Source organism: Echeneis naucrates, chromosome 14 (genome assembly GCF_900963305.1).
Source record: "Echeneis naucrates chromosome 14, fEcheNa1.1, whole genome shotgun sequence".
Classification (NCBI taxonomy): Eukaryota; Metazoa; Chordata; class Actinopteri; order Carangiformes; family Echeneidae; genus Echeneis; species Echeneis naucrates.
This window is the reverse complement of record NC_042524.1, coordinates 6,967,123-6,994,791: the sequence shown is the minus strand read 5'-3', so window position 1 is coordinate 6,994,791 and position 27,669 is coordinate 6,967,123. Positions and strand designations below refer to the sequence as shown.

Below are 27,669 nucleotides of genomic sequence, written 5' to 3'. Positions count from 1 at the left end.
GAATTACATTGCAAAGAGTCTTTATCTGGAAAAAGGTTCAAAAGAAGTATTGCACATAACAACTTGAAGTTAACTTGCAACATTTACCACATTCAAGTCTTTAAGCTCCCCTTCCTCCAGATAGGTCTATATAAGATCACCTCGACAGACAGCGGGGATGAGTTCTCAAGTCTTTAAAACAGTGTTCTATAAGGATGCTCAAAGTCATGCACTGCCAAATCGATTTTAAGTTAGATTCTGTCTTGTTTCTCGTCTTTATCTCTCTGTCATGTGCATCCTGCAGAGGTCTGCGAATGGGGAAGCAAGGAGATCAACACATATGGAGGGGGATGTAGGGTAGAGGGTGAGGTGAGGTGAGAGTGGGTTTGGGGTGTCCTTATAACAACTTAATAGTTGAGAAACATTTGGTGCACACCACAACAATTAATTTTAATAGCTAATTCATGTACTTGTCATTTTCTCTTTTTTTTGTCATGCATGCTAAGGATTACAATAGGTGCTAGTTGGCAAGTTCAAGAATATATATATACTTTTTTTTTTTTTCAAATATTAAAATATCTAAACACCAAACATCCATTCTTGTGATACGAGATTCAGCGTTAAGCGTGAACCAAATTTTGCATTCTCCTTATAATAAGTTATAATCCTTCTATGGAGAGGAAACCAAGACAGAAGTTACCATTTCCAACTAGTATAGCCATGTTTAGAGACATTAACATCAATTTGAAATTACGTGTTCTTTCTTTTTTTTATTGTCGCCATGCTGTAATTGACCAGATTGACTGGAAACATCTAGCGTACGAAAAGCTAAGACCAAGAGAGCAATACACTTTGGTCTCTCCTCTTGCAGATGTGAAGTCGCATCAACACAAGTGCGCACTTAGTTGTAAAGATTCCTCAGCACTGAAATGTATAAAAAGCATAATTGAAAATAATATATATTGAAATCACTCAACTTTTTTTCTTAAAATGAACATTTCCATATATGCAGATCTCTCAGTAACAAAAGTACAAAAGCTACCTTTCACAATGTGAAAAATTGAGGTATTGCAAAAAGGAGTTTCCCCATTTGTGAAAAATGTGCCTAAAATGACTGTTGGAAAAAGAAAAAATATTTAGAAAAGTAGTGCATAATAAATGTTTATATGTGCATGACAAAATAATTTAGCTAGAAAACACTGTACCAAAAATCAGCAGGCCATGTATAAAATAATCTTTTTTTTTTTCATCTCATTTAACAGCAAATTCTTCACAAAGTGTTTTAACTTCTAAAATGCTCACCCACCACACCCACAAAACTTATGTCCAGGGTGCAAAACTGGTGCAATGACACCACGCCGATATGAGGATTCTCACTAGTGTGTATAATCAAGTTTCTGTACTAACTCCCTGACATGTTTAAATGCTCGGCTAGTAGGATGCCACTGAGTGACCTAAAACGTCAAACAAATGCGAGGATTACTTTTACTTTCGCCGTGTGAATGTGCACTTTATGTTGAATTTTTCACGAACATGCAGACCTGTTTGAAACAGAAAGAACTCGTGCCTACCAGCGTGCACCCCCATTTTAGGCTATGGAGAATGCCAGGCCTTTTGTGTGTGTGTGTGTGTGTAAATGTGTGTGTACGTGTCGTGTGCGTGCGTGCGTCTGTGTCTGCAAGCCCTGTTGTTTTTCCACTGGTGTTCTAATGGGTTTTGACTACACTGTCAAATACATATAAATACATCATGTTCAAGGCCAATCTTTGGTTTGCTGGAGTCCATCAGGGCTTGACAGTTAAGTGAAACTGGGTATAAGTGACAGACTGAGAAAGAAGAAAAAGAAAAAAAAAAAAAAATATATATATATATATATGAGAACATCCTTGAGGAAATGAAAAAGAAAAAATTAGAATAACAACCAAGACAAGAAATGAGCTACAGTATGACCCACTACTGCACAGCCATCTTTGGTTCCCAAAAGCGACTGGGTGCAACCGACTGGACCTGCAATCTAGTTATCAAGAGCAAACTGCATGTGGGTCACAAAAGTGTAGTAGTAGAGCACACTGCAGAGACTATCTTCATTTATGCTTCAAAACACTGGATGCTGAGTTGGATTAACTTGGCAGGAGAACGGATAGAGGGTTCGCCGACAGGGCAGATCCCCCCATGACTCAAATGTGTGCTGACAATTTCGCAAATCAGATAAAACTTTAAATTGCTTCTTTAATTAAATGTTGCTGACTTGGGAGAATTGCACAAATGCACAAATGCATTTTCAAAAAAAGAAAGAAAGAAAAAAGAAAGAAAAGAAAAACGAACTAACAAATACTGGCAACTCCCATTTGATGGTATCCCCAATGAAAACTGCGATAAAAGTGGCCATGCGACCAGCCTTCACTTCGAGGAGTTGCTTTCGCCTCAGTCCTGAAAGATCTGTATCCAAGCTCGACTGTGTGCAGACACAGAAAGTGGGTTTGGATCAATGAATGAGATCTACCCTCTGTTGGCTGCTAGTTTAGCAGCAGGGGCCACAAACAGACATTAGGAGGGGGAGTGGGGCTGGATTTATCTCTTTATCAGTAAGCCTGTCTGTCTCTCCTGTAGCCTCCCTACACCATACATTCCCCTAATACACTGTATACTGTACGATGTCCCTAGTACAACCCTGGGTTTGATTACAAAAATAAGGAGGTGATGAAGCAAGTGAGTACAAAACTGTACCAGTCGCATCACACCCTGCCCGTTGCGTCACTTTCCGTTGATTACAGTTCGAAGGAAAGGAGAACACCAGCAGGTGATGATGGTTTCTTTCTTGCTTACTTTCTTTCTTTTTTTTTTTTCTTTTTTTTTTTTTAAACCTGTATTCGGCACATTAGCAGCTGAGTTTGAGGTATTAGTTTTTGCATGTCAAAATGGAGTTCAAAACCCAAATATGTGTTGCTAAAATTTTTGTTGCGATTTCAAGTAATGTCAAAATATTGGTATGGTTTTGGAAATAATAAAAGAAAAAAAAAAAAAAAAAAAAAGGAAAGGAAAAGGTTAAAAATTTTTGATCTGGGAGGAAAAAAGAATCCATATCTTTCTGCAGTGGGCGCTCTCTGTCCTTCAATGTTAATTCAAGATTTAACTTTGGTTAACAACTAAGGGTCTCATGTAGAATACCTGCACCCGAATTGGAAATAAGTGCACTCTTCTTCAGCAACACCTTGTTCAATTCACATTTGCTCTGGAGCCTCTTGTGTCAATAGAAAGCTTAATCACACCTCTCAGAAAGAACTATCCAATGAGATACTGTTTCAACAGCTTTTGCTCTGGAGACTTGATACAAAACAAACGCAAGCAGCTCTGCTACAAAAGAAGTCTGTCGAATGCCAAATGAGGATTATTTGTTTTGGGGCCTCTTATATCTAAATTAAAATCAAATATATTGTTTAGAAAAAAATATGCCAATCAAACAGCAGAGTACCATATCACACCTCAAATTTTCCTATATATGTCTTTTTTTGAGAACTAATAAAAATATTTCAAAAATCAAACGCATAAATAAAATTATGTTACACATCTTTTTTTTTCCCCCTTGCTGGACAAATTATGATATAATTCCAGTTTTCTTTTCTATCTTGAAAATATAGATATATATTAACTTAACAAAATGAGAAAAAGGTTCGATGAAATTAGAGCAAAAAGGAACCAGCAACAGAAAAGTGCATTTATTTGTACAATGATTTGCGACTCCTGCACTACCTGCCCTCCTGCTTCCCTGTTACCTCTCCCTCTCTGTCATCTGCTCAGTTCCAGCGGAAGGAGATGTGACGGGGTCGGTCGCCTCCCTCCTTCACCAGGGGCTTGTGAAACTCTCGTCCGGCGCGCGAGTGGATGGCCGCCCAGCAGTACTCGCAGTAGTACTGCAGACAGGTGACGTTGGCGCAGAAGAATGGTGCAAACTTGCCGCCGCAGCGAGTCCCCTGGCACTCATCGCACAGCTGGTCATCCAGCACGTATGGCTTCACTTCCACCTGCAATCAATGGCGAGAATGTTTTCAGAGTCATTATTGTCTTTACAATTCCTATTTAAGTATCCTCCGGTTCTTTGATAATTCCAAGTCTCACAAGATGTTTTTCAGCATAAGTATTTGCAGGAAATAAAAACAGATGGCTGCCTGGGAGGCAGAAAATCTGTTTCTTTTTGGAAAAGTATATCATTTATATTGGTTGGAATACAACATAAAAAACTACTGATATTGCTCTAACGATTCCATTTCGTTGAAAATAACCAGAACAAACCTGAAGGAGATTAATTAAAAAAAAATCTTCACTTCAATATCGTTCATCAAAAGGTGGATTTAAAGCTCCCTTTCAACATAATACTCAATTGTTTAGTCATGAAGGATTCTGCTATTAGCGAGTGGCTGTTACCAAGGCACCCAGTCGGTAAAGTCTGCAGGGCTATTATGCAAATGAGAATGTGATGTACTTTTATTGTGGTTTTACTTCTACACTAAATATTTCTGGGTTCCTGTTGAAATTAATCACTCACAGCTATTGAATAATATTTGTGTCAATTACAGGCCATTGTAAGTTTTGCGACAGACTTGCAAATATTACTATAATCCCTTTGCTGCTGACAAGAGTGGGTGGTAAGTCATTGTTAGCCTTTCCTGCGCACATCATAAAAGAGTACACTGTGTGTGAGTGTAAAGTCATTATAATAGTGGAGTGCAAAGAGGTTTTTTGTTTTTTTTTTGCTGCATAGCAGAGGTGTTAAAATGTATGACAAATAAATTCAGTTTAAATGCTTCATTTCAGAAGTCCTGGTATGATGTATGTTGGTTCGCTGTCGTCACTTACTGTCACACTTCAAAAAGTAACCATCATTAATATAAATAGATTAATTTTTGCTGTCTTTTCTGACAGGTCAATATATCTGTTGTGAAAAAGGCCATGACCATGTTGCTGCAGTACATGAGCATCAAACAGCCAAGAAATGGCTTTTAATATTCCTGCAGTATTTCCTGAAAATAATCTGCCATGACACCTTGGAATAAAAACACTTACACGCTGTTCTCAATAGCTTTCCTCAATCTGTATCTTTTCACGGAATCTTTGATTCTCTGTTCTGCTAACAGCTGTCTGCTCGTGTTAGTTCACTCCTCAGTCTAACTGTAAACAGAGCAGTGCTATAAATAAGCATGTACGCTCATCCAGCCTCACCAGTAAAGGTTCAGTAAAATCAAACCGAAGGGAGACACGCAAAGGTCTTTGAATAATTTTAAGACAACAGAACAGGTCTGAGGAGATAAATGAAGGAGAAGGACCAAGAGGGGAGGTCGAGAGACGCCAAGCTCTTTTCTTTCTGCTCACCCGTTTATCAATTTCTCCATGCTGCAGCTGTACAAAGCGAGCACTGATAGCAGCTATGTAGCTCTGCTGATTAGAGAAGGCGACACGCCCCGCTCCCTTGGGGTACTTCAGCTCAGGGTCTGTGTCAATGCCAGCATAGCAAACTCCACCATACAGACGGTCCATGATCATGGCCAGCTCCACTGCAGATGGGGAAAAAGACACATAAAAATAGATAAGCAATACATAAACGAAAACAAATGTACGTGTACATAAACTTACATCCATGTCGCCAGAGAACACAAACGCTGCAAGTTGATGTGGGCTTTTTGATGCAAATATAAGGGCAGTGCCCTGCAGAAAGCAGCTAAAATGGCTGCAGTAACTCCTAACATGTTTATTCACAGTCCTTAGTGTGCTGTTCTTAACAGGAACCCTAGAACCTACAGTTTAGTTTCATGTGTTAATAACAAGGTAAATTACACTTTTTTCACATGTACAATCAGACCTGAATATTGCACGGGTCATGAATCATTAAATGCACCACATGCCCTCATGACCTTGATCATGACCACAGCTGTAGCACAGCAAGCAGTAGAACAGCACACTCTACACATTATGTTGGTTCCAGGATAAAAAAAAGAATTCAATATTCTACGCAGCACAGCGTGCCTCAGAGCACTTCCTGTTAGGACCAGTTTAGGTCAGAACCTCTTTTAGCTCTACCCTCCAGCAGATCTAATGCTTATTATGAACACAAGCTGATCACACTGCGGTGTCTTCCAGAAAAAGAAATTTAAATTCTGCCTGAAACTGGCACTTCAAATACTGGGGAGAAGTAGCTGCAGGATGGCTGCAAATGGTTCGTTATTTGTAGCTTACAGTAAAATGTATACACATGGACTGTAAAGGTGACTGGGCTTAAGGAAAACAAAAACAATGAAGACATTTGATAAATGAGACAATAACAAACACAGGATTCAGCCCGTAGGCATAGTATAAACTTCAAATGTGAATGTTGTCATTACAAACACGTTTGTTTTTCATTCACCCAGTGGTGAACAACTCATGTGTAAAAGGATAAAAATCAAGGATACCTGCACGCAGTGGACGAGGGACACCTCCCACAAAGATGGTTTTTCTTGGGTCCAGAGGCTGAGATCCATCCATCACAAAATCACTGTCGTTCAGGTTCCACGGGCGGATCTGGACCTGTCAGACACAAAACCTTCCAAGTTTTACCTCCAGAAATAAATAGCACTAACCAACCAGTGTGTTTGTCTGTGAGTTTCCTCTGACCGGCTTGTCTTTGATGGTGGGGCTCGACACACAGAGGTACAGCTTGCCGTCTTCCTCAATGCAGGCATCAATCAAAGCCTGCACTGAGCTCTCATCCTGGAACAGCAGGAAGGCATAGCCTGCACAAAATGTAGCAGGGTTATTCATGCTGCTGGGGACACCAAGAGCTAACAAAGAATCATGTTGGAATTTAGTTCACTGATTGCTGAGACTCAATGCTTGATCGTGACATTCTGCATGTATGCCTCTCTCTCATGCAGAAAGACAGCACAGCACAATATGAAAACCTCACATGACAATTTCACATACCTTTGGGGGGAAAATAAGATTTGCTCTCAGCTTTGTGTGGCCAATCCACAAACAGGTGTCCAAAACGGCGGAAACTGGCTGTTATCTCATCTGAAAGAAAGCAGGTGGAGCAACCCACAGGTTTATACTGAACATGCAGCAAGATGCTTAACATTTTACGATGATGTCTGAGCGTGGTTTCCCCCCCGCAGTTCCCATTGTCTAGGTTTAAATCAACGCCAATGCTGACTAAAGTGACCTAGAAATGAATTCCTCTGGGTTGTAATTTAACTACTGTACCTTCATCTATATCTGGGGGAAGTCCTCCAACAAAGACCTTGCGTGAGTAGCGTTCGACACGCTCTCCATTTTGGTGTGGAAAGCAGTGTGGAGATCCCAGGCCTGCAAGACCCTGATCACCACGCTCATCATCGGGGAAACCATCCTCCATGGGGAAGAGAGAGGAGTGGCCTGAGGGAGAGGATGAAAGTGGGAGAGGTTTAATTCCTTAGGAGAGAATTAGGAGTGAAGATAGAGGTGGGTTTGGTGTTGTCAGCAGGGAACGAATGAAGCTGCCCCTTGGTATTTAAATTTTATCCATTCATTTATCGAGTTTTTTTTTTTCTTTTTTAATTTAGCCACTGATTGGAATGAAGGGGAGAGATGAAGCATTTTATGATCTGACATCATTTAGCATGGCATGCATATTACTGAGGATGCAGTATAATATACAGCGCCCCGTCCATTTACTTGAGCAGCATGTGGTTTAAATACCATCTGGTGAAAGGAAAATGTGGTAAAAATTTCTAAAACTCTTCTCAACATCTGCAAATGTGTTCAGAAGGCTGCAACAATGATGGAAAATGCTGCTGTCTGGGCAGAAAAACAGATGGAGGAGGGCAGAGCAACAAAGGAAAAACAAATATAGACATAATCATGAAAGTCAAGTGGTTAGGAGTTCATTCCAGCTATTGTAGTGTAGCACAGAGAAATTGCAGTTTAAAACCACGTATTAGAGCCATACCCAAACTAATTGGACTCAATGGCAATTGAAAGCTAAGGAAGCAGAATGTCAAGTTGTGTTATTTTGACTTGATTTCTTGAGTCTCAATTAAGCGGTATGATTCACACACAACCAGCAACTGTAATGTCTATATATGTAGACATATAGAAACACGGTAGTCTCTCAGTGAGTGAGTCTAAATAATTGCAGTAGATTGTGCGTGTGTGTGTGTTGTAGAGGTTAAGCCCTCGCTGGCCTGCTGCGCCCTACAACCCGCCCTGAGCTGCTTTATAAAGATTTATGCGAGGGAGTTCAGCTTACACTATGTGATGTGTGTGAGTGTGTATGAGATCCTGTGTCTGGCCATGTGTCCGTGCTTCTGCTGCACTGCGTCTAAATCTACACTTTGTTTGCCTCATTAACTTTCAGCTGATTTTGACACTAACAACTTGTACCGCCTGATTAACGATGTTGTAAAATATGTGTGAAAATGAGAAAATACGAGGAGATTCAGAAATATGAATGAAACACCAAAGGATGAAAGATGCACAAGCTTGTAACCATGCACATCATGAAGGCAATCATGCAGAAAAAACACGACATTTCAGTGTATAGATACTGAGCACAGGTCAATTTCAGAATGATATGAGATTATGAACAACAAAGCAATGCCACCATTAACAAAATCATAATAGCACATTTTAACATGGCAAAAATCAATCAAAATATTGAGACACAGATGAAATTATGCTGAGAAGGTGACATAATACATCCATGATTATGTGTTACCTCGTCTCCTGCTATAATTCCTGGCTGCATGTGGAATAAGGACAAATCAAAGGAGAGGTTGATTAATGAAGATGCACAATACACTGTACCAATAGAAGTGCCAGGTGGTCTATGACAATGGAGAGATGTTCCACTGTCTGCCTCCCTACTCTTTGTTTTACCAGTCAGATTGGAATCATAATCAGTAGAACTATCAGTATCTTTTTTTTTTTTTTAATCAAAACTAGACTACCAACTCAAAGGTTCTGTTATTATTATTAATTTTTTTTTAATAGGGCAATGTGTGTGTGCTGAAATGTCAACTAACTATTAGCAGCTTCAACATGTCACACGCAATGTTGCATTTGTCGTTGCATTTCAAACAAGGATCAGGATGTCTGGTTCACTTCGAGGTGGACAACACTGACAAAGTGAAGTGTTTCAATGTGAAAAGGAACCAAGAAGAAAAAGGACAGATTAGTAAAACAGAAACGTAATAAATAAACACATTAACTCCTCAGTACAGCTGCTGGGATAAGAACATTAGACAAGGAAACAGAGACCAAATGAAAAAAATAACAATTATTTCTTCTGAAAAGTTCACAACTGGTGCATTGACTTTGTTGAGCTGACCTGCAAAGCATGCCATTCTGAACTCTAGTAGCCTTGACAGAAATAGCTCAGTATCCTTAAGTGTACCAGGAAAATAAGAAATAGTCATGAGGCTCCCAGCTCAAGCAACACACAGTTCCTAACACACAGTAAGCAGCCTTTTCAAGGAATGGATGACAGCAAAGAAGCTTTTGTAACTTAAAAAGTGAAATCCTTCTGCATGATCTACAGTAGTGACATGATTTATGAATATGTACAAATAATAAAAAGTTTTACATATTTCTCTATAATGTTTATGATTCATCTGAATGCTTAAATTACACAGCAGAAAAATTCTTTCAATGTTATAAGCTTTGATGTATCTGCAAATAAAATGTGTTTTATGAGTCAGGGTGAGTGAAATGAAACCACAATTTTCTCTGACTCACATAACTTTATATCCTCTGCTGCGTATCCATTTCCGGGTGAGGTACACCCTGGACAGGTCAACCACTCACACTCAGACCTACAGACAATTTAGAGTTATCAATTAACCTAAACATGCATGTCTTTGGACGGTGGGAGGAAATCCACGCAAGCACGGAGAGAACCACTAACCACTATCTTCTGATGCTTGTGTTGCTAATTTCAAAAGTAAGCATGAATAGAGCAGCTTCTTAGAAATGCCAATAGCAACTGCGGCTTTAGTCAGACTGAAGTTCCTCAAGACAGACTTAACATGTTGAATTTGAGAGCCAAGGTCATGTTTGCAGGCCCATACAGAGGGAATGCAAAAATGGGAGGCAAGCACACAAACATGCTCAGGATCAAGCACAAGGACAAAAGATTTGTTTAATTTAGGAAATAACTGAGATTCATATTAAGGAGTAGATAAAAAAACAAATAACCAAAGTGTGAGCTCTGAGTTACCAACCAGGGAGTCAGTTAAGACAGCCAGCACAAAAACATTTCTAATGAAAATCAGAACCGAGCAGGATCGTATACAACCCTGATAAAATCAGATGATGTCAATACAATCCATGTTTCCTCAGTGGTTTTAGTTTTGATTTTGTTATCAAGGTGACCCAGAAGTATGAGAACCCACGGGGGCGGGGGGCGCTGATGTAATAACACAGCAGCTGGCATTTTGTGTTTCTGGATATGGTTAGCCAAGCAATATGGGATTCGCTGTGCTTACAGTACATGATCAGTTTGCAGACTCCATTGTTTGCAGTGTAAATACCACAGCAGCATAAAGGAGGCAGTGACACCATGGAGAAAGGGGCGTGGCTGCCACCTTCACATACTTAATTTTGTGTACGGCGGTGTCAGTCTGATGCTGCTTTAAAAACTGTTGTTTCGTGTTATAAAAATCAGCAAATCAAGCACAAGAGCATATATATATATATATATGTGTTTCCTGTTGTATCTGTGCTGGGAGAGATGCTCTTACACTCTGATCCTTTTTAGTACCATAATGGTAAACCATTTTTCTTTGCACAGAGCTGAATTAATATGTGGACTCTGCAGAGACCAAGGCATAGAACCAGCAAAACCTATAAGGGCACCATGAAGAAGTGGACAGAACACACAAGCAATAATCCTCAGTGGACATTCAAGCCCAGATGGACATTAACTCTGGGGGGTGGGGGTTGAAGAGAACTAGGAAGGGAGACAGAGGGGAGAGTGATACAGGAGAGCAGATTGAAAGAGTAGAGACTGCTATAAAAAGATGTGTGTGCTTGCATATGTGAGAGAGAAAATAGATTGCAAGCAATGGCACAACAAGCTGATAAAGAGCTGTGTGGGGGTGAGAGAAAATAAGAGTAAATAAGAGAGATCAGGGGAATGGGGAACACAATCTGTGCATGCTTATAAGACAAAAAGAGAGAGAGGGAAAGAGAGGGAGAGACAGAGTGTCAGTGTTCGACCTCTATCTGCTGGCACCATCTGTTTCAGGACTTGATGACAGCTCTTGACCATGTGATCTCCCCATGTGACCCAGCAATCTTGTGAAGAAACTACTGGATAAATGGATTGAGAGTGCGGAAGGGTAAGGTAGAGACAGCTGAATATTAAATTGCTTTTGTGGAAACTGCAGCACATGTCAAAAGGATTTGACAATTTCAGAGATCCAGAGTTATTTATATAGAATTTAAAATGACATTTACTTTGCTTAAGAGTCAAATGCAACTGATTGTATTCAGAAAATGAAATAAAAAAAAAAGGGGGGGGGGGGGGGTAGTCTCATATTTGCAATCAAATACTCTTTAATGGAAGGCATCAAAGCAGCACACACATCTGAGACATATAAGTGTAACATCCTTGGTCTGTATCCACGAGGAAAGCTTTGTTCCATGTTACACCTTCAGCATTCCCTCTGTTGTATTTATTCAGTTTCTAAATCAAAGTTAGATGCCCCCAATGAGTCTTAGAAAACATAAAATCTAAACCGCAACAGTAAAACTGAGTTTTGGTACATTTCGTATAGAGACTCCCATCCTGAGGCTACCTGACTTTCTCATTCTAACCCCCAAGCCCATCTGCTATTTTTTCCCCTGGCATTATAAATCACTACATCCTCTATCCTCCAGTCACCCTCTTTTATTCCACTCTTCATCTATGTATTTGTGGAAAGGACAAAGCAATATCAGGAGTCAAGCCAAAGGGACAGACACAGCTGAAGTTGCAAAACATGGTCACAGGTCATCACTAAAAAACGCTTGTTGGCTGAAACTGCTTTTAAACGAACATGCAAGTAAATGGCAATTTTATTTTGTGTTGACATTTATGAAGCAGAGTGGCAAAGAAGAGAGGCACATGTGTTGGATTCAATCAAAGGTAACAGCAGAGAAGATCCAAAGTCACTCAAAAGTCAAGCTTGCCACCTCCATGGACAAAACACAGTTAAAAAAAAAATCATTCCTATTCACCTGGGGAAAAACTGATATATTTAGCCTGTAATGTGGGTGTACATTGTCAGATGAAAGTGCAGTCTTTAGCCATCATTTCTTATTTGTAATGTTAGTGGACTCTGAAGAGGCTACTATACGTACCATTGAGGGGCAGAGGGTTGTCCCCGCCTGGATGGGGGAACCCAAGACGACCTGCACAGGGAGACACAGAGCAGAAACATTTAACATACTGGGCCCTATATATGAAGGGATAGGTTTGAAGCTCTGAATCCTTCTTCAAACGTGTTGTATTGATGGCCCCATAAACTCCAGACAACTCCCACTAAAGTTTTAACCAACAATTCCACGTCTCAAAGAGACTAGTTTTAGTTTTAAACGCAACAGCATGCATTAAGAGTCTAGCCAAAGTGTTGCGGAATATGCTTTGGCTGTGACAGCTTTGAGTATACTGTGCTGTTTCCACATCAATCTCATTATAGACTGCATCTGTGCAACACCATCCCTCCCTCACATCGACCTCCATTTACCAATTTGTGCCCCTCTCTCTCTCTCGCCTTCTCTGTGCCTCATTTCATACATTTTACATTCAGCCCTGTGCCATGCTTGTGTGCATACACACGCACACCCGCACAAGTGCATGTTATGATGCCAAACAAGCTTCAAAGTTATACAACACCCGCTTGCTGCAGAGGGATAATGAGATGAAAGAGCTGGAATAGTACAACCATTGTTGTATGAGTACGAACCGCCCTGTGATTGGTGAATTCCGATGCCTCTGTCACATGGAAATCTGCTGGCCCCTCCCCCGAGCCTCGCCTATTGAGCCTCAGTGTTCAGGGTGGTACATAAAACGGAACTGGAACCAAGACCACAGAAACCAGGGCAGACCCCCCGTGGCTTCAGGAGTTTCTATAATACATATTCCCATACATCTACAAGCATTCATCACAGTCCCCACATTAACAGCATGCTAAACCTGTTTAATCAAAATAAAATTTGATATTGCAACCAACACCAAATTAGATGGCACAATTCTTCCAGGCAACACCGCCGATTTCACCAGTTTATCACCTTCTGTAATTTAGCGTACAGTGGCAGTATGTGCTGATCGACGCACCAGCCAGAATCAAAGCCCATTTGAGCAGAACATATTACATTAGATGTTAAGAGATTTTAATAGTCTACTAGGAGCAAGTGTACAGGCATGTAAGCACACCCCATCCCAGTGCTCCTGCAGGGTTGTGTGTGCCCTCTCTGTGAACCTCATTTGCATGCTGCCTGCTAGCTGCATACATGTACAGTGCGGCGACAGTAAGGCACATACATGCACGCACATTTGCAGCGTGGTGGACTGTGTGTTGGCTGAACAGAGGGACCCTTTCTGTCAGTCAGGACAATGCTGGAAGTGATTCAAAGCCACTTCTACTGTAGACATTTTGTCTCGCCTGTTCCCTTGCTTCATTGTGTTCATTTTGTTCAATATGTTCTGCTGGATTTTGAAATTTCGCCTCTGCTTATGTGTAACTAAGTGTGCCTGTGTAATCACGCTGCCTGCGCTTAATACATCGGTACACAAATGTACATGTGTGACAGATAGCAGATGAGGTGTAGAAGCAGTTGGCCTGGAGAAGAGTCAGCGCTAAGATAAAATTGGCTGCAATTATGTTTTTCTTTTTGTTTTGCCGTGAGCAGTCACTTGTCTTACTGCCCCACTACAATGCTAAGTCTGGCTATAATTAAAGGAAAAATACTTTATTGCATTCCAAAGGCTACAAGACAAAAAGAAGATAAGGAAGAAAGGAATGAATATGGTGTGATGCATCATGTGAAAGCAGTGGAGAATGGGTTACTATCCAGAGCAGATTTGAGCAAAATGGAGAAACCGCTGCTGGGCTGTGTCCCTTCACAAACTGGTTCATATGGAGATTGTCCATACACAGGTTTGCTTCACACATATCTTCAATCCAGACGCACAAAAAGTCTAAACAATCACTTTAGTTGCCCAGTGGGCAGGCAAGATTTGTGTCACCAGTTAAGGATCTGACCAAATTTAAAGTGTGTCCACAATCTTCCATTTTGTTCCAGAGTTATGAGTGGGACATTATGTCACAGTGTAAAATTGTGTCATCTTTAAACTACATTAAATGTTGTCATTTCATGATCTGATAATTTAACAATAAAGAAGATAAAAATAATCTTTGTGAGATCATAATCAACACTAAAGTCCAATCAGTTCACCTTTGACACAAAGTGAATTGCTTCAAGGAAACTGACTTAGGGTGTTCCTGATCTATTGTGTTCAAAAGGAACCAACAACTTGATGCTACTGGCCACGACTGACACCAAATGAGGAGGTATAATAAGGACATGGAATAGAAAAATGAGGAAAGATACACTGACGGAATTTCAAATATTTGACAACTTACAGAAAGAAAACTTGGGAGTGAACAGCGCAGCACGTCAGTCTTTCCTGATTGATGAGTAGGGTTATAAGACAAATAGAAAGAGGATTCAGGAAGGTTGAGGCAACAGAGAGATTGCTAAACTATATGTAGATTAATAAAAATGGAAAAACCCTCCATGGATTCATCCTTAATGAGACTGAAGCCTGTGGATTTTGGAGGACTTTTTGAAGACAAAGATGTTTTGTCTTCTGGTGCCAAGCTCTTGGATCTAAGTGTCACAGGATGCTGTGCCAGCATGGTTGTGAGCAAAAATATGAAAATGCAGATGAGTCACTTTTACAGTCTAAGACAGATTTACTAAACTCTGACAGGTATGAGATAGGTATGAGCCTGAAACAGACAGGAGGTGATGGTGAAGTGCCTGGAGCTACAGCTTGACTTTTCACTGATCAAGTTATTCTGGTCATAAAACTGGTGTATAGTTGTATGTCGCATGGCTAAACTATGCGCATTAATTAAAAAGGATTTCTAAACAACTGAAAACAACACCAGCTACCCGCTGCTTTCAAGAACCCATTTCTGAGTTACCAGACTGAAAAACACTGAAAAAAATACAATCTGGTCAGTTCCTTATTAATTTCAACGGCTGACCTTTATCTACCTCTGTTTTCGATTCATGTTATATTATTTGAACATTTTAATTCTGCCTTGGGTCTAAATTAAGCGTTTCTTTTTTAAAAGACCAATGCAATTGCAGTTGTACTCTCTCAGGATTGTATTTTTCTTCTTTACTTGACATCGTGACATTTTCCATCAAGTTCAAGGAAAAGCGGTTGGGAAAGAAGACTGACTTTTCAACCTTAGCCATTTTGTCCAGCAAACTGTCATCATCCCTCAGCTCTGCGGGTGTGATTCTGAGAAACTTATGATGACCAGCAAATTCGGTTCAGATAAATGGGGGTGCTTCCATATTTCACACAAATCCCCTCTTCAGCACAAAGCCTTATTATCCATCACCCCTGTGTTCTTTCAGCGCCTCATTCTAAAAAGTTATTTTTGTTCTTGAGGAGGTAGGAAGATAGTGGTATGACCTGACTTCAGAACAATCAGAATATCTACATGTCTGATCTGCGGAGGACGTGACAGTTTTCTGGTTAGAATTGAGATATCATGAAGATGTGAGCAGGAGGGATGTAACGATGCATCGCGAGCCAATTAAAAACTGTGTCACGACTCAAAATGGGTGGGATGAAAAATGAATTGCCTTTTCTGGCTTTATTTGATAGGGCAGCTTGAAAAGTGACAGGAAATGCGTCGGGGCGGAGGTGAGGAATGACACTGGCCAGAACCGAACCAGTGTCACTGACGAGAAGTGAATAGTCTATTTAGGGGCCGCACTCACTACGTTATGTAGGCCCCGCTTGATGCCCTTTTTACACAGCAGAGGGCAAAACCTACTTTTGAGATCACCTTGCCAATTTTAATGTGTTAAAGATAAAAAAATATATATATTTTGTAGTTTTTACATATTTAAATGTACGTACGTTTTGTTTTGTTTTGCATTAATTGCATAGTTTGTGTTTTGCAGTTACACCCTATCTCAGAAATGTCTGAGAAATAATTAAAGGAATCTTTTTTTTGCTTGACAGACAGCAGAAATCATCACCTTTGAGGGTGTCCTGCTCGGCCCTCATGATGTCGATCAGGGAGCTCTCCAGAGTGTTCATGTTGAAGTTGTCGAAAGACCTGGTGCGTTCCTGAAGGAGTGAGAGAAGAGAAATATTCAACTTTCTTTACTCACAGTTCAGATTGTTCTATAAAGTTTGCGTCAGAAAAGGTCCATGAAAGCATCAGGAGGCAAATTTATCAACATCTTTTCATGTAACACTTCAATTAACTGAAAGCACACCTACACTTACACATGAAAACACATTTTGTACGCAGTTCTGGTTGTGAATTTCCTGAAAGAAAGTTATTCATATATTCTACAAAGGTTGGCTCAATCTTAAAAAAAATAAATATTTTAATCATATATTGGCGTCTGACCAACTCTGAAATGACACTGAACAAAATCTCTGGGAATTCTCTGAAATGTGTGGAAACCAAATTAATTAAATAAAGACACTGCTGAGTAGCAAAAACATTTTTTTGCCAGTAGGATTTTTTTGGTCAGTAAAATTAATTACAAGAAACTCATTCAATAAGGGTGTACAATAGTTAACAGCAAACCAGCCAGTAAACCCAAGCAGGAACGACAGCTTTGACACCCACAACAAGGGCATCCTTGGCATACCAAACATACTGGGAAGGCAAGACCACACACACACACACACACACACACACACACACACACACAATGTGTGTATATGAAATATGCATACACATGCAGACGTGCCCTTACGCAAACACACATTTACACATACTCCCAGTACCACGCCGATAAGGCATCTGTCGTGACTCCACCTCAACCAAAAAACCATGTGCAGTCTCTGACAACAACTTGTTAGCAAACTGATAACCTCCTCTGGTTTCCTTCTCTCCAAAATAACCACAAAGCTCCTGCAGATCACAACATGAGACTCGTACCTTTTGTGTTTTCCATTCATTCCCCAGTGGTGCTAAATATTTTATGTCCCAAAACTTTACATTTGACCATCTCATTCCTTCCTCTATCTTTTTTCCAGTCATTCTCCATTGCGTGCCACCTTAAAGACAGAAATACCTCAAAAAAAGTTTTCTGTTCCTCAATCGAGTGGCAGTGGTCTCACATTGCAGAACTTGTCTGGCTACAAGTTGTTGTTCAATTTACTGTACATCATGACTAAAATGTTTAGTCATGTTTTGTTTTGTGTTTTTTTTATACATTTCTGGTCATTGAAATATATTTTCCCCTGCTTTTTGTATCATATCTTCCAGGCTGAAAATATTAGAGTACCACTTCAGAAAAAAGGGCATTTTTAATAATACTAATAATTAATAATAGTAATTATTTGCAGCTTCTTGATAGCTTCAAATAAAAGATTTCTTATAGATAGCAATGAATCTCCTTTAAAACACACACAAGAGGACTCAATACCAGATTACAACAAGGGCTTTAAAGACTTCAAACTGCAAAGATGGCTGGAAAATATCAAAAGCAGGATACTACTTGTTAACTAGGTTTCTGCTAGGAGGTTTAAAAAACAGCCATTTAGAACTGAATGAGTTTTACAAGCTATGACAATCCTATTGAGGAACAGAGAGGAATTTTTGGATCATTGCATGATTCACACCCTCTTGACCAATTGCAAACATTGCGGATGAAAACAAAAGGGCCTAACTCTGCAATGGCCTATTTTTCCTTAACTTTATTGAGATTAGAGATTAGATTAATTGAAAAAATATATATATAATTTGTCCATTATGTGGCAAAGGCGAAATCTAATCTGTATAGGGTAATAAGAAAAGAGAGAAGTGGACAGCAGGATGTTTCCAGTTTCCAGATGAACATATTGACATTATACAAGAAGAATAAAACATGATGCAGTGAACACAAATACATACAGAATAATACATGTTGTTTGTTAATGGAGAGACAAGAATAGCCCAACCTGTATAGTCAGTCACTGTGTTCGTGTACTGCTTGATCTCTCCAACATTTTTAATTATACTACAACCAGATCAGGTCACACCCTTGTAACTAACTGCAGGCCTCCATCTGAGGAGATCAGTCAAAAACAAAACCACCTGAGGTTTAAAAAAAATAAACAAATAAATAAATAAAAAGTTGTTTCTAACTGCAGAACACAACAAACACCACAACCACCTTGAGTCAAAAGCTCAAGAGTTCAGGAAAACAAGCCCCTATCAGTAAAATGTAAGACAAAGAAGTTGGCAGGCAGATGCCTCACTTTTTTTTATTTTTATTTATTTATTTTTTTTTATCTATTGTCTCGTGTCTACAGCAGGCTCCACAAAAATTCAATAGATACTTTCGCTAGCTCATCAGCCAAAAAGTGTGGCTGGATGTCTGGCACACTCGTTGGTGAAACAGCCAAATTCTGTTGCCAAAATTTTTACCAGCTAGTGCTGGAGAAGATTTCCCACACTGAGTAAATGAACATACTAAAACAGTGATGACATGGTAAGAGAACACACCCAAGGAACACTCTCCCTCAAAACAAATATCAACACAGGGATATAGGCCAGACTGATCTCTATTCTGCCTCAGTATCTTAGGTGGACCTAGGTTACGGTCAAATAAACCAAACATTCAAAAGACAAGAGAAGCAGGAAACAAGTTAGGGATTGCTTACTGTGAAAACCTAATACCAAATCTGATCATATCCTACTGTGGTAACCAAACAAAACACAAATAAATACAAGTAAGTCGCTGCAATTAGTGTTTCTGCTATCTGCAGCAAATCTTAAGTTAATATTAGCAGTTTATGCAGCACCTTCGGGGTACAATTATATTTTGGTTGAGGTGGTATCACACAGCAATGGTATTATGTTGTTTCAGGAGGACAGGAATTCATTTTGAAGCTGTGGTAGACTGAGTATGGTGGAGTTGATGCCTCACTTGTGATCTGCAGTTGGTAAGCATTAAGGCAGGGAGGTGCAGATGGTGATTAATCATCAGACTGGTGGATCCCTCTTTCTCAACAACTGCCCAGCTGACCAGAAAAGCACTTACCCCTCACACATTGCTGGGCGTGCACTGCTCCACTCAAAACATACATAGTCATTGTCACTCATCATATGATGACTCATCCAGGTTGATGTGTAGAGTAACAGAAACACAACAGAAGACATGGCAACTACAGTCAGGATAATATAGAGGAATTACTCTCTACCGAGATAATCACCATAATCCAATTTAACCAATGGTAGGTGAAGTCTGAGGAATGCTGTAATAGCAATGATCAGCCTGAATAACTATATATATATATATATTCATTTGTTTAACTATGACGTGAAAGCTGATTGAAGCAACAAGTAAAGTAACAGAGCCATTCAACTTCAGACAGGTTTTAATTTTCAACAAGGCAAACCAGAGAGGACAGCCTCCAACAGATTTGGCTGACATGTAGTGACGCAAAGAATGATTAAATACAGCATGCTGTAGGTGATTAACTCCAACATTAATCTTTTGTGTCACCTGTCTGTTAATAAAGAATGGAAGGACATACGAACAGGGTACAGTGTGATTTTTCAGACCTTAAGAGGTGTGAGATTATTTAGACACCCATCTAAATTTCAATCTTGAAAAAGCTGCAGCCTTTCCTCTTTATTTTTTTGCTTCTAATCACATCCCTGACAGAGGGAGAGAGAGGAAGCCCAAAGCAAAGCAGGGGAGGAGGAAAGTGGCAGATGAAAGAAAGGGGATGGTGAAGAGAGGGAGAGCAAGTAGTGAGGTAAGGCAATGTTTAAAAAAAAAAAAAAAGGAAGAAAAGAGGGCAGGAAAGGGAAGCAGGTTGAGCTTTTGATGCTTGTGATTATGTTTCTTCCTGGTCTAAGTATTTCAAAGGCCTCCTATGACATTAAATACCCCCAACTGTCAAAAACAACCTATCCAGCTGAATAGCTGAATGGTGTGTATGTATTCGTTTGGGGTGTAACAGGACTGCCAAGGGATTATATTGAACCGAGTCTTTTATTATGAGCAATGAGCTAGGCTAAATACAACATGACACATCCACATAGACTCTGCTTTGTGTTCTGTCTTTGTCAAGACACATGTGTAGAAGACAGGCCAGGGACTAATTAGGACTCATGCAACATGGGCATGTGCACATACACACACATGCACACAAGCCGTCTTTCTTGCTGTTTCAGAGCGTCCGTCAAGGGTGTGAGAAGGGCACAATGAGGCTGTATGAGCAGCGGAGTTATGTGCTTGCCAACGCAGCTTGGGCCACTCATTAGTTTGAAAAACATTTCTCTAATTTAACACCGCTGTGACAAGGACCAGAGGTAATGGCTGAAACCTGAGGCTTTGAGAGCTTAATGGCTCAGAGTGTCTGTGCGCAGATGAGGTTGTGGACAAGAAAATTTGCATGTACACAACATGGAAGAGGGAAGGAAGGCTACCTGCAAGGCTCCCTTCAAATCGAACATGTTAGCCTCAATATAATCATGTTCTCATCATGGAAGTCTCCTGCCAAACACAAGCTAATGAGCAGGTGGATCATTAAATCATTTGTGGTACTGGCTTCAACTGCTGCTCAATAATAAACTTCACTACTTTTTTTTTTTTTTTACTGGCCCTTCACATGTTGGCAGTCTATAAATTGCAGGTCTGAATCTAAATACAAAAGAGACCTCGTAAAAAATTGCTTTTGGTTAGTGCAATGACAGAATTTGCTCCACTGGGCACCCAAGTTGTATTTCAGATATAACAATCACTGGACAATTGCTTACTTTTCCCAACAGATAAGACTAATAATTGTAATAAATGCTTGAGTCAGTTTTAGAGGCAGTGTAATAACAGACCTTCATATAACCATAGTGTATGTGAGCTACACAAACAATGAGGAGGCAGCTTTAACCTGCAGTTACCCAGGTAGCTTACTGAGACAATATCCTGTTCTGGCTTACTTGCCTTTGGGCCCTGCAGGTATTGACCTGGTCACTGGCCAAATCTACCAATCCATATGAAGCCAGTACACCTGACACAGCAGTAGGCATCTGACCTTGAATTTCATAGGTGAGGAATTAGGGAACAAGGAAGGAAAGGAAAATAGAAGAATAGAGAGAGGGAGGGAGGGAGGGAGGAGCTTTCTGGGCATTAAAAAAGTCCATATTTCTGGTCTGAGGACAATTTCCAGCTGACCAGTGCATTGGCAGAGAGCAGCAGCGTGCCTGGACAAGAGCCCATCCCAAACGCTAAAGCTGTTCTAAAAGAGGGACAGCCCTGTCTGCTGCAGCAACAGAAATGGTGTTCTGTGAGCGATGGTGTTGTACACCAGTTTGAATAATCTATCCACCAGATTCTCTTTCTTTCAAAATGCATCTACACATTTGCTAATACACACACAAATCCCTTTCATGCCCATGAAAGTGGGCAGAGTGAGAGAATTTTTCCTCTGCAGCTATGTGTGATAATGCAGCAGCATATTGACTAGTAGCATAGTGTTGTTTCAAAGTGCGCTCATATCCGGTGAACAGCACCTTCGCTCAAATGTTACAGTAGAGCAACTTTGTGGGAAACAACGGTCTGATTTGTCTCGGTATATTTAAGTTTTGAAATCACATACACTCAAAATGAGACTGAAGTTGTAATGAACTCTGATAGCACACAGGCAGGGCAATGGATATTCAAGCAAAAAGCCACTGACCTTTCATCTGTTGCGGCAGTGTTAACATGGAGACTATGTGAGGCAGTTGGACAGGGCTACTGGAAGAGTGTGACAACAGTTCCTCATGGGGTCTGCTTAGTGCAAAGTTACAGGAGCTATGGTATTTCAGTTACCAAACCTGGGGGATGCCTTGTGTAAGGCAATGTGTGTCATCAGTCCTCTGAGTAGTGTGATCTTGACAAGCGTTGACAACCACCATTTTAAGTCCAGTTATAAAAGTTAAGCAAAGCTACTGGTCTTTGTTGAATGAAGTCAAGTGGTCTGACAGACATGGCAATTTTCATGTCACATCTAAGTACAAGTCCAAGCACTGATAGTCAAAAACAAACCGGGCAGAGATATCTTCAAGAACTACGGAGGAGATTTTGACATCCAAATTTGACACCAGGATGCCTGTGTAATAATATAATGGTGGTTTCTACAGTTATAGCTTTGACGCTGCAACACGATCAGTACACTCACACCAAACTGACATATTTTTCAACACAGTTACAGGGAAGGAGAGGAGAGACGTCATCTTATATTTGAGAAATGAACATCACGGATCATAATTAAAGAAATGTAAATCTAAATTACTCTTTACGAGCAGATTCCTTCTTTGACAGACATAAAAACAACACAGAAAAAGCAGGTCAGATCGTTTGTGTTCATGTCAATTTCATTTCTCAACAGCCATCTCCATATTTTTTTTCCTGCCTAAAGTGATTAATTCCTTATTTCTCTTGTTCTTTTAAAATGTGTTATATTGAAAAACATGCACAAACACAGAGACAGTGAGGCCATCCCTCTGCCATTGGAGTATTAACGGGGCAGGAAAACGCTATTTGAGCTGATCTGAATCAACCACATGGAAGGGTGACATACTTGTCACTACAGCAATGCTAGCTGTGGCGTTAATCTGATTCGAGGATGTCACAGAGGGGAGATGTTACTGTCCAAAATGAATGCAGAATCAAAGTGGAGGAATTGATGGGGCTTGATACTAGTAGATATTGCATGTATAATTATTTACTGCTGCCAAATTATTTGTGTCACTTTATGTAAATATACTGCTCATCAAAATTTATTTTATGACAATAAGATAAAGAATAAGGATGAGCACCTCATTATTTGGAGCAGGTCAGACACAAAACTCACCCTGTGACTTGGGACAACAATTAAGCTTTTGTGAAATCCTGCTTGTGTGTAAGCTTTGTAATTTATTCAGCAAAAATACTCAAGGCATGTCAAGACATGTAGGAACAAAGTCCTCACTGTTTTGCCTGTAGTGCACTGTGAGTCATTAATTACAAGTGGAGATAAGGAAATACCTTAAAGAGGTCAAAGTAAGCACCAATTACTAGATTTTAATTGGGCTAATTTGCTTGTTTTGAGAATTTCAGTTTGTCACTAAAGAGAACTCGGATTATGTTGCTCTGGCGGCAAGCTATGACTGATCAGAAGTTAATTTGACAGCACAAACTGTAATTAGCTGAAAGAACACTGTAAGAAGGTAAAAGATATGCATTGTACTTAAAGAAACCTCATCTGCTCATCAGGCCTAGCTGGGCCGAGAGCAGCTACCTTAATCAACCCCTCCCCTCCTTGTCACGACCAACACTATTAATCATGAGCTGGATCAATAAAATGAATTTATCTCCATGCTCCCTTTACCTCTTTCAATTATATCGACAGTTTCTACATGTGATAATGCAATTATTCAAGTCATCCTCACTCTGTGTGTGGACCAGCTATCAAAATTACAGTATGTACATGCTGGCATTTGTAGAACAAGTTGCAAATCTTTGACAGCAGTGACCTGGGTGATTAATAAAGCGGTCATCCTGAAAAATCATTAGGCTCCATTTCAGAAAATAAAATAAATTGATACCCTGTTATGTAAAATGAGGGCGTAAAGACGGAGTTCATTCAATCAATCTACAGGATTACCCCTTTTGTTCTGACTAGAGTAAAGGACATCCCATAACAATATCACCTTGTTCCCTGGTGTATCTACTTTTGTCTTTATATCTCTGTGTCATTCTCAGTTGTCCATCCCAGCAGTGGTTATCCTCGCACCTTCTCACTTCCCCCATTTCAAACTACCATTTCTACATCCTTCGCACCATCTCTATTCCTCTCCATCCCTAATGTCCCCTCTACTCCCCACTCCTCCCTCAAAACCCCCAGCTCATATACGTGGCACACACCACTGCAGTGACAGAGCCACATTAGTCATCATCAGGGACATACAGCTGTGGAAATACAGACCCCGACGATGACTTTCACCGCAAATATGGTAACAAATGCATCATATAAATCCATGCCCTTCCCCCAACGCGAAAAATACCAGTGATACCACATACTGTAATAAAATTAACAGCGCACATAAATGACATGTTAATGTTTAATTATTCACCCAGCAAGCAGCCTCTGGTGAAAATATTCACACATTAAGCATCAACATACAAAGTGTACATACACACACACTTAGGTCTGCAAGAGAAAAAAAATGTTAATTAAAAGGAATACTATGTATGTATTATTGCTAAATAATAAAATGAGGAAATTCTGTGGTAAACTGACCTGAAAGGGGAAGATGTTATCACTACGGCCAACGCCATCATCCATCCAAGACTTGGGGTTGAAACCTGCTGGGCTGTTTCGAGCGTACTTCTGGGATGCCACGTGGTTGTTAGGGAAGGTCTTCTTTAAAGGAGAGATGGAGTTGATGGGGGTCATCCCTCCATTCAGCCCTCGGCGATAATCTCTGCCCTGAGACCCTCCCCAGCCACCACCACCACTACCATAGCCTCCTCCAGGGCTCCAGGAGGTGGAGGACCCAGGAGATGGAGAGGGGCTCTGGTAGCTAGCTGGACCCCAAGGAGACGGGGGTTTGTTCAGACTGTTGGACAAATGCGGCAACTGGCTAAAAGCTGGATTCCTGTGCGGAAAGGGTGGTGGAGGGTGTGGAGAAGCCGGGGAGCGCCGGTGCTGCTGGTGCTGGTTGTGGGGATGCTGGAAGTGGGGGTGTGGTGGAGGAGCCGGGTGGTGCTGGGACAAGGCCGCTGCCGGTCCAATCTGAGGGGAGAAGTTCCCGCCAAATCCTGGACTGACATGGTGTGAGAAGTTTTGGAACAGCAAGGGCCCATTGTTAGCGGAGGCCGGGTTGAAAAAGCTGACATCCTCATTGATGATGGTCGATGGTGCCGGTGGTATAGCAGCTGACCAGTTGTTGAAGCCAGTAAGTGATGAAGAGGTTGTACTGGACTGGACAGGGCCAGTTCCTCCAAGGCCAGACGTCTCTTGGTAATCGAAGCCTGTCAGGACTGGAGATTCAAGACGCAGCTGCTTCTCCTTTCCATTACTCCCTTCAGATGTGCCGTTGTCTGTCTTGGCTTCCTCTGATCGGGCTTTCTCCAGTTCTGAAATGATCCCACCACCACTTCCACCCTCCTGGTGACTTCCAGGGGACAACTGCTGCTGCTGCTTTTCTTGCGTTTCCTGCATTTCCTGTGGCTGCTGTGCTTTGGGCTTTTCCGGGCCCCCAAGGATTTCGTCTTGCACACTGTTATGGGTGGCAGAGGCGGGGAAGAGCCAGGGAGAGCCTCCCGTGGTGCCATTCCCTGCGGCTGTGGTGCTGTTTATGAAAGCAGCAGGGCTCTGCGACACATTTTGGTGGTGGTGTGGGGGCTGCAGATGCGGGTGGATTCGGACCGGGAATGCAGACTTGTTGCCAGTGTTGTTTTGAACTAGGACTCCAAACCCGTAATCCCCCATTTGTTTTCTCCCCCCACACACAAATGCTATCCCGTGATCGTTTGGTCCTATTGAGAGAAGAGCACACAGGATGGCATGCACTGAGTTAGCAGTCAGCGCGGTCACTCGGCTATAGATGAAGGGATTTAGAAACAATTACATGATGGACACAGACATTTCCTGGTGACATAAGAGGTCTGTTTTTCAGTTCAGTGTTTTACGCCCCGGGGAGAATTCATGCATATATCAAACATTATTGTCATGAATGAGCTCATTCTTATAGTGACCAATCTAACCTCATTACTCTCAGCAGCTGACAAAAGCCAAACAGTTAACATTACATCTTTAGCTAATTATAACCCCGTGACGTTGCCAGCTTGTCTGCAGCTGAGCTGCTGGCAGCCACCAGTAAAGCTAGAAGCAGCCGGCACACGCACACGCACACGCGCACACACACACACACACACACACACACACACTTTGAGGCGGTTTCCTTGCCCAAACCAGCTGACAGACAATAAATCAATCGCAGCATAACGTTTAGGAGAAGACCCTGATGTAAAATATCAATAAGTATTCAGCACATCGACGATAAATCGTCACCACGTCCAAAAGAAAAGCCCTCGACCTTGTTTGACAGCTGTCAGTCCAGCCTGAAAATTTATCTGAGATAACTCGTCAGCCTGTTTTACTCTGATCCAAAATGTGTCCAGCGAGTAGTCGTACACACAATTGTTCATTAACACACCTTCACACTTACGGTAACAGCCGACACTTTTAAGATAAAACTAGGTTATGGTAGCTGCCAGCCGATGCTAACGTTAGCCGGCTAGCTAGCTAGTACCGTTAGCACCAATGCTAGCTAGCCGGACAGGCTGGATGTGAGCGAGTAAAATTCATTTTCACCTTCTGATCACCACCTTCTACCTCGGCGTTGTCTCTGTCGAGATGCCTCCCTCTGGTCGAAAGCAAGTGTCGTCCTCGGGGAGATGAGTGCGGCAGGAAAAGGCTTTTCAGAGGCGGTTTGATAGCTGACTCGTACAGTGCAGTCGGTCAGCTTTTTTTCCCCTCTCTCTCTCTCGCTCTCTCTCTCTCTCTCTCTCTTCTCCTGACGTGTCCTGCCTGCTCAATGACACAGCTCTCTATCTGCTGCCTCTGATCGGGACCGTATCACCAAACAGCTTTGTTAACGTGGCAATGTGTGAAAAATACACTCGGCCGCGGGTTCTTTTTCACAGGCTTCACTCGAGTGGGTTCATTGTTCGTTTGATTTCGGGTATTATTTTCTCGTCGAGGGTCTTTCTTTCTTTCGTTCGTTCGTTCGTTCTTTCTTTCTTTCCTTTTTTTTTTTTTTTTTTTTTTTTTCCTTCCCCTGCAGAGCCAGCCGATTCCTGTGCGCTTCTTGGCTGCCCCTCTCTCCTGGAACCGACCGTGGCCGAATAACAGCGAGAAGATCAGCCGAGAACACACTTCCGCTTCTGGCCCCGCCCCCTCCCGCGACGACCACGCCCCCGGAGAGCCACACCTCGGCGCGTGATTGGACGGGGGGCCGGCAACCGCGCCCAATTTCCTCGTCGTTCAACGGCCACGCGCCAATAATATCACCCATGTCATCCCCACGTACAGCCCACCGAGGTCTGATCGCTGGAAAAAAAAAAAAAAAAAAAAAAATCCTGTCCTGTCCTTTCACGATGCAGCCGGTATCAGGTCGTGAGAAAGCTGAGACACCTCCCCCCCCCCCCTCCTCCTCCTCCTCCTCCCACACTCCTCTCGACAGGATGGCAATGCCTCAGAGAAAGAGCATCCTTGGCCCTAGCTTTGTGATCTCACGCTCCCTCCATGTAAGAGTGGAGATGACCTGTTTGGAGAATAAAATGTGCCACAGCAGAAATGATGTGAAGGTTGAAAAGAAAAAGAAAAAAGAAAAAAAACTGGGCCCCAATTAAAAAAAAAAAAAAAACAAACAAACACAAACACACACATACAAAGAGGTGGTG

The 27,669-nt window shown here is 41.3% G+C and overlaps 1 protein-coding gene and 1 long non-coding RNA gene across 3 annotated transcripts in view; one reads left to right on the top strand and one right to left on the bottom strand.

Annotated features, from left to right (window-relative positions):
• The window catches only part of LOC115054397 (uncharacterized), a 137,886-nt gene extending 133,158 nt beyond the window's left edge, over positions 1–4,728 (top strand). Inside the window, exon 4 of the long non-coding RNA XR_003841596.1 lies at positions 3,778–4,728. This is a non-coding gene — a long non-coding RNA (uncharacterized LOC115054397). The remainder of the gene's footprint in view (positions 1–3,777) is intronic.
• On the bottom strand, positions 487–27,104 carry cpeb4b (cytoplasmic polyadenylation element binding protein 4b). 2 transcript variants are annotated; one of them, XM_029519622.1, is made up of 11 exons: positions 26,579–27,104; positions 24,500–25,740; positions 16,261–16,351; positions 12,331–12,381; positions 8,705–8,728; positions 7,213–7,383; positions 6,934–7,023; positions 6,625–6,743; positions 6,423–6,537; positions 5,347–5,528; positions 487–4,001 (listed from the first exon to the last, which is right to left on the bottom strand). In XM_029519622.1, the coding sequence occupies exons 2-11, from the start codon at positions 25,691–25,693 to the stop codon at positions 3,774–3,776; spliced, it is 2,265 nt and encodes a 754-aa protein (XP_029375482.1). In that variant the 5' UTR covers positions 25,694–25,740; positions 26,579–27,104; the 3' UTR covers positions 487–3,773. The 2 variants fall into 2 exon arrangements, with proteins under 2 accessions (XP_029375482.1, XP_029375483.1); XM_029519623.1 differs by lacking the exon at positions 8,705–8,728.
• Positions 27,105–27,669: the final 565 nt, after the last annotated feature.

What these genes read in the sequence shown, in the direction of transcription:
- cpeb4b (XM_029519622.1), bottom strand. Translation starts at nt 25,693, where the DNA reads ATGGGGGATTACGGGTTTGGAGTCCTAGTTCAAAACAACACTGGCAAC. An exon ending in CGAGCAGGACACCCTCAAAG is followed by an intron (nt 12,382 to 16,260) that starts GTGATGATTTCT and finishes CTCCCTGTGCAG; the next exon opens with GTCGTCTTGGGTTCCCCCAT. An exon ending in ATGGAGAAATTGATAAACGG is followed by an intron (nt 4,002 to 5,346) that starts GTGAGCAGAAAG and finishes CATTGATTGCAG; the next exon opens with GTGGAAGTGAAGCCATACGT.